General features: G+C 47.9%; 1 protein-coding gene across 1 annotated transcript; it reads right to left on the reverse strand.

The window, feature by feature from the left end:
* Nucleotides 1-2,040: 2,040 nt before the first annotated feature.
* CD14 (CD14 molecule) lies at nt 2,041-3,680 on the reverse strand. Its single transcript, XM_003933889.4, has 2 exons — nt 3,381-3,680; nt 2,041-3,291 (listed from the first exon to the last, which is right to left on the reverse strand). The coding sequence occupies exons 1-2, from the start codon at nt 3,381-3,383 to the stop codon at nt 2,167-2,169; spliced, it is 1,128 nt and encodes a 375-aa protein (XP_003933938.1). The 5' UTR covers nt 3,384-3,680; the 3' UTR covers nt 2,041-2,166.
* Between the last annotated feature and the right edge of the window lie 3,312 nt (nt 3,681-6,992).

Here is a 6,992-nt window from a genome sequence, read left to right on the forward strand (position 1 = left end):
GAGGCAGAAGTAGCAGTGAGCTGAGAATCGAACCACTGCACTCCAGCCTGGGTGACAGAGAGAGATTCCATCTCAAAAAACAAAACAAAAAACAAAACCAAAAACTAATAACGATTAAAAATAATAAAGAAATAAAATGTTACGGTATTTGCACATAACCTACATACATCTCCCACATGCTTTAAATCATCTCTAGGTTACTTATAATTCCTAATACAATGTAAATGCCATGTAAATAGTTGTTATACTGTATTGTTTAGGGAATCATGACAAAAATATTGTATAAAGATATCTTCAGGCTATTATCTAAAGTGTGTATTAAACATAAATGAATTTCATGTTCAGACTTGGGTCCCATCCAAGTCTATCTCATTATGTATATGCAAATATTCCAAAATCTGAAGAAAATCCAAAACCGAAGTTTTTAGGGAGCATTTTAAATAAAGGGTAATAAACTTGTGTAACGTACCAATCCTCAGCAATATCTGCTCCCTTTCTCTGTTTTACTTGTCTTCACAACATGTTGCAATCAGATATATTACTCTTAAAAAAAATTTTTTTTTTGCAATCAGATATGTTACATCACCACTATTGACTTAGCTCAGGCTACCATAACAAAATACCATATACTAGTGGCTTAAACAACAGAAATTTATGTTCTTACAGTTATTTCTCACACATAAAAAACTATCATTTATGTGTTTTCCTCCCTTATTGTATTGAAATTCCCTGAGGATGTGGATGTTTCTGATTCATCTTTGTATACTAGGCTTTAGCACAAGGCCTGAGGTGAAATAGGGGTTCTGTAACCATTTGATGAAGTGTGATCAGAGCTAACCAAGGGAAAAAAACTGCCTTTAGATTATTTTCTTATACTAGAAATCTCCCAACTGGCTGGTTGAAGGCCCTTTGGGGACATTCTAGTGGGTGTTCAGCTAATTTAGCTATTTTCTGACATATTTTGAATCTGGTTCTGGTAAAGTCTGTAACTCTCTTATCAATGTTAATTTCCATTCCATCTTATCTGTGTGGCTCTGGACTTTGGCCAAAGGCAGGCAGGACTGCTGGGCCTATATGCCTCTTTCCACCTCTCTCCCTGTGAGGCAAGCATCTAGCTCTCTTATGGATGTGGCTGCCTCCTCACTGAAATGAAGAAGAGACTCAGAAGAAATGGCACCTCTTGATGGCTGATGCCCCAGGTTTCTGAGTCAATGAGGACTAGAGGACACATCCTGTTTATTCAGAAGTTTTGCAGGGCCTATCAAAAATAGGATAGTTTTGAGTTGCTATCCTATTTGCCAGTCAGAGTCAGCCTGAAAAGGTTGTCTCCATATGTACTAACAGCATCCAGGATCTCTAGTTCAGAGACAGACTGTATCTTGCCTTAGTTCCCCAGGCCGAAATTTCCCATTATGCAGGGGAGTGACACAGTGAAAGCCTCTGGGTGCAGAGAGGTTTTACAGGAGAGGAACCCCGATATTATGAAACTCAGTCGTTGTGCAGGTTAGGAAGCTGTCCCTCTTCCTTGAGTGGTAAGGGAGATGGAGAGGGAGAGGGATGGGGTGTGTGTGTGAGAGAGAGAAAGACACACACACACACACACACAGAGAGAGAGAGAGAGAGAGAGAGAGAGAGACAGAGACAGAGACAGAGAGAGACAGAGAGACAGAGAGAGACTAAGGGAATAAGCAAATGGCTGTGGGTTTTATTACCTTGGAGCAGATGACTTCTTGGGAAGTGCATAGGAGAGGAAATATTTTGTATCTTCCACATATCACTCAAATATCTTTTAATCCAGATGCCAATAATCTGCTCAGAAAGCCCTGACTGCACAGACACTCATTGTTTCTCCCATGTAGCTCTGGCCAGGAGTCCTTTCCCGATTCCTTCTATCCTCGAAGTTCTTTTTTGGGGGAAGACATTTAGAATTTCTTAGGGAGTTAGGATGAAGAAAGCCTAAGTATGATGAATTCCCCATCCAGCACTGTGCCCAGCACATAGCAGACATCCAATAAAGGTCTGTTAAATGAATGACAGGGACCAGTTGTTCAAGATTTTAATAAAGGTAGGGCAAAGGGTTGAATTGGTCGAAAAGTCCTCAACGTCCTGATGGGACTCCCCGGAAGCCAAGGCAGTCTGAGACCATTTATTATTTTCACTTGGATGTTAGGCAAAGCCCCGGGCCCCTTGGAGCAGCACCAGGGTTCCCGACACTCCCACCGACAGGGTCGAACGAGCACAGGCTGGGACCACGCCAGAATTCGACGAGCCCTCTTGGGGGAGGGCACTTCCAGGGACCAGAAAAGGATTTCCGTCCAGTATCAGGTTATCCACCTTGGGCAGCTCGTCAGGCTGCGGCGCACTGTTTAGCCTGTTGCAGCTAAGATCGAGCACTCTGAGCTTGGCCGGCAGTCCTTTAGGCACCTGTTCCAGCCCAGCAAACGACAGATTGAGGGAGTTTAGGGCACTGGACCACACGCATCTAGGAGAGCTGGGGTTTGCGGTGGCGCGCAGCGAGTTGTGGCTGAGGTCTAGGCTGCGGGGCAGCACACCTGCCGCCGCCAGCGCAGCGCACACGCCTGTGGGCGTCTCCATTCCTGTGTTGCGCAGCGCTAGATTCTGGAGGGCTGGGAATTTGTGCGGACAGAGAGCCGCGATCAGTCCGCGTTCGCCCAGTCCAGGATTATCAGACAGGTCTAGGCTAGTGAGGTCCGGGAAGGCGCGAACCTGTTCGCAGGAAAAGGCAAGTGAGTGTGCTTGGACAATGCTTAGCGCCTTAAGGCCCGGGTGGAGCCACTGCTGCAGCTCCGCGAGCCAGGAACGCCCTGTTGCCCACGACACGTTGTGGAGGCGCAAGCTGGAGAGTGCAAGCCCTTGGACTTCCAGAGGCAGCGGAGGCATGGTGCCGGTTATCTCTAGGTCCTCGAGCGTCAGTTCCTTGAGGCGGGAGTACGCTAGCACACGCAGGGCGCCTACCAGTAGCTGAGCAGGAACCCGTGCGGCTCCCACTGTGAGCCGCCGCACGCGGAGAGCCTTGACCGTGTCAGCATACTGCCGTGGGTCAGCATCGTCATCGACGCGCTTTAAAAGTGGCTCCAGGCTGCGGCCGCCGCCACGGATCTCCACCTCGACCGCAGCCACACATTGGAAGGCCTCGGACCAGTCGGGCTGAGGTTCAGAGAAGTTGCAAACGCAGCGGAAATCTTCATCGTCCAGCTCACAAGGTTCTGGCGTGGTCGCAGAGACGTGCACCAGCGGCAGTAGCAGCAGCAACAAGCAGGACGCGCGCTCCTGTGGAGAGAGCAGAGGTCTAGGAGGCCCAATCCGGCCCCTGTGGCTCCCCGAGTGGCCCGCGTTCAACCCCAAACCCCAACACTTACCATGATCGATAAGTCCTCCGAGCCTCTGAGCTCCGGACAGGCTCTGGAAGGGCTTTAGCTTCTTTCCTACACAGCGGCAGCCGCCGGCTTCTAGGCTTCACACTTGTGAACTCTTCGGTTGCCTCTAAGAGTTTATGTAATCCTAGATGTCACTCAGTTCCCTCCTCTGCGAACCCTGATCACCTCCCCATCTCTCTTCCTCCAGCCAGCCGCTTCCTTTCTTGGAAATATTGCGATGATGTTTCAGGGAGGGGAGCCGCAACAGGAAGGATTTTGCAGGGCATCTAGGGTTCTGTGTCCCCTGGCAGCATCTTGATGACTCAGGCGCCCCAGGCGTTGAGTGTCCTGATGACTCAGGTGTCTAAGGCTTCTCTGGTGGGTATGGGAAAAGCACGATCCTCAGTGCCTTAGGTCAGTACCATACTCTGCTCTGTCGGCCCCACAATCCCTCCACCTTATATCCCAGAGACTCTACTTGATTTGTTTCTTTGACTTCTCCCTTGTCTTGGTTTCTATTGATCTCCCACCACCCAAAGCCAAGTCCTTGAATATCCTCAGATGCTTAACTGGATGTTTTGTAGAAGAGATTGTGAACTTCATCTGTTGCTACCAAGGGGTAGAATTAGAGTTCAAGAAAAGCAAGTTGATCTGAAGAACAATCTCTCCTTCCTTTTTTTTTTTTTTTTTCTTGCTCCTTTGTTTAAGTAATAACTTTCTTAACAGTGGAGGTGTTTAATGGAGACACATTGGCCAAGTCGCTGGATCACTTACAGTATCCATTTTCTGTCCTGAAATTGGGAAGCAAGGTATTTTGAACCAGTTTTTTCACTTGCAGTTTGCTCTCTCCTGCCCTCCCCTCAGTACAATTTCTGTGCCCTAGAAAGGAAGGGACGAGACTATGTTGAATAAGGATTAATTAGTAACTCACCTGTTTCACAAAAAACAAACAAAAACGAAAAGCAAAAACCAGAAAATGTCCCAGAGGGTAAGGAGCTATGCATTTACAATAGCCCTAAAGCCCTCACAGGTTCACATCCCTAGACCTCTGGGGAAAGAACTATATGATTTTTTTTTTTTTTTTTTTTTTTTTTTTTTTTTTTTTGAGATGGAGTTTTGCTCTTGTTACCCAGGCTGGAGTACAATGGTGCGATCTCGGCTCACTGCAACCTCCGCCTCCTGGGTTCAGGCAATTCTCCTGCCTCAGCCTCCTGAGTAGCTGGGATTACAGGCACACACCACCATGCCCAGCTAATTTTTTGTATTTTTAGTAGAGACGGGGTTTCACCATGTTGACCAGGATGTTCTTGATCTCTTGACCTCGTGATCCACCTGCCTTGGCCTCCCAAAGTGCTGGGATTACAGGTGAGAGCCACCGCGCCCGGCTTTTTTTTTTTTTTTTTTTTTTTTTTTTTTTTTTTTTTTTTTTTTAACTGAGTCTTTCTCTGTTTCCCAGGCTGGAGTGCAATGGCGTGATCTCAACTCACTGCAACCTCTGCCTGCCAGAATCAAGCGATTGTTTTGTCTCAGCCTCCCGAGTAGCTGGGATTACAGGTGCCCACTACCACGCCTGGCTAATTTTTGTAGTTTTAACAGAGACTGGGTCATGTTGGCCAGGATGGTCTCAAACTCCTGACCCCAGGTGATCCGCCTCCACCCACTTTGGCCTCTCAAACTGCTGGGATTACAGGTGTGAGCCCATGCCCCACCTGAAGGTCTTTTTTAAATTCTCACTTCCTCTTTATTTTATTTTATTTTTTAAAGATGGGGTTTCACCATGATGGCGAGGCTGGTCTTGAACTCCTGACCTCAGGTGATCCACCCACCTCCGCCTCCCAAAGTGCTAGGATTACAGGGGTGAGCCACCGCGCCCAGCCCCGCACTTCGTCTTTAATTAAGAAGTAGCTGCCACATTTGTCCCTAATCCAAACAAGAAAGCTCATTACTGCCCCCTGCGGGTCCCGTTGGGCATACCCTAATGCACTGGGCCATGCTTCAGTGCCATGCCAGGTCCCTGTGATATCCCTGAGGACTCGAAGTCAGATAGCCAGGCTTGGAATCCCAGCTTTACCACTGAGGTTGTGAGACTTGGGCCTCCCTTTTGTAAAATGGAGATGATAGTATTACCTGTTTGTGAGTAAACTCTTCAGCACAGAGCCACATCTTTTCAGGGTAGTCTTGATAACTAGTCTTTATCAGAGTCTCTGCATTCAGAGAACTCAGACCACTGAAGTCTGACACCTCATCATCTTAGCGGAGGCACTCTGGGTGGGGAGGTCCAAGCTAAGAGGGGCAATGATGGTTCTGCAAAGATCTCCAACTCACAGCTTGATTCAACGAATATCTATCATTTGTCTACCTAAAACTAGGGTTGGTGGAAAGCTCTGGGATGCAGACATGACCAAGACACAGTTCCTGAAGTGCTCCAGTAGGTGGGTAGAGCAAACATGAACTCAGAACTTCAGTCCCTAGTGCAGAGGGCTCTTAAAGAAGAGAAACCAAGAGTTCATGGTGTTGGGGGAGGGCCGGGCGCTGGGGGGAGGACCATGATCTGGAGAAAGGAACATCCAACCTTGTACAAGACAGCACGTGGGGCTGGTTCTTATAAGGTTAGCAGTGTTGCCAGACAGGTAGACACAGAAAGGCAGTTTGGGCAGCTGTAGTTGTCTGAGTTGACACTGGGCAGAACATAGCTTTTGGCTGGGAACTTGTTTCATCTTTCCCACCTGGAGTAAGTGTGTGTTTTAGAAGCCAGCCTGGGTTAGGTGTGGTGGCTCACACCTGTAATTCTAGCATTTTGGGAAGCCAAGCTAAAAGAATAATTTGAGGCTGAGTTCCAGGCTGCAATAAGCCATGATTGCACCACTGCACTATAGCCGGGGCAAAGTGCAAGACCTTGGCTCAAGAAATATAAAATTTTTTTTAGGCCGGGCGCGGTGACTCAAGCCTGTAATCCCAGCACTTTGGGAGGCCGAGGCAGGTGGATCACGAGGTCAAGAGATCGAGACCATCCTGGTCAACATGGTGAAACCCCCGTCTCTACTAAAATACAAAAAATTAGCTGGGCATGGTGGCATGTGCCTGTAATCCCAGCTACTCAGGAGGCTGAGGCAGGAGAATTGCCTGAACCCAGGAGGCGGAGGTTGCGGTGAGCCGAGATCGTGCCATTGCACTCCAGCCTGGGTAACAAGAGCGAAACTCTGTCCCAAAAAAAAAAAAAAAAAAAAAAAAAAGCCGGGCGCGGTGGCTCAAGCCTGTAATCCCAGCACTTTGGGAGGCCGAGGCGGGTGGATCAAGAAGTCAAGAGATCGAGACCATCCTGGTCAACATTGTGAAACCCCGTCTCTACTAAAGGTGCAAAAAATTAGCTGGGCATGGTGGCACGTGCCTGTGATCCCAGCTACTCAGGAGGCTGATGCAGGAGAATTGCCTGAACCCAGGAGGCGGAGGTTGCGGTGAGCCGAGATCGTGCCATTGCACTCCAGCCTGGGTAACAAGAGCGAAACTCCATCTCAAAAAAAAAAAAAAAAAAAAAAAAAAAAAAAAAAAAATTTTTTTTTAAAGTTTTTCTTGGCTGGGTGCGGTGGCTCACACTTGTAATGCCAGCACTTTGGG

Source organism: Saimiri boliviensis, chromosome 1 (genome assembly GCF_048565385.1).
Source record: "Saimiri boliviensis isolate mSaiBol1 chromosome 1, mSaiBol1.pri, whole genome shotgun sequence".
Lineage (NCBI taxonomy): Eukaryota > Metazoa > Chordata > Mammalia > Primates > Cebidae > Saimiri > Saimiri boliviensis.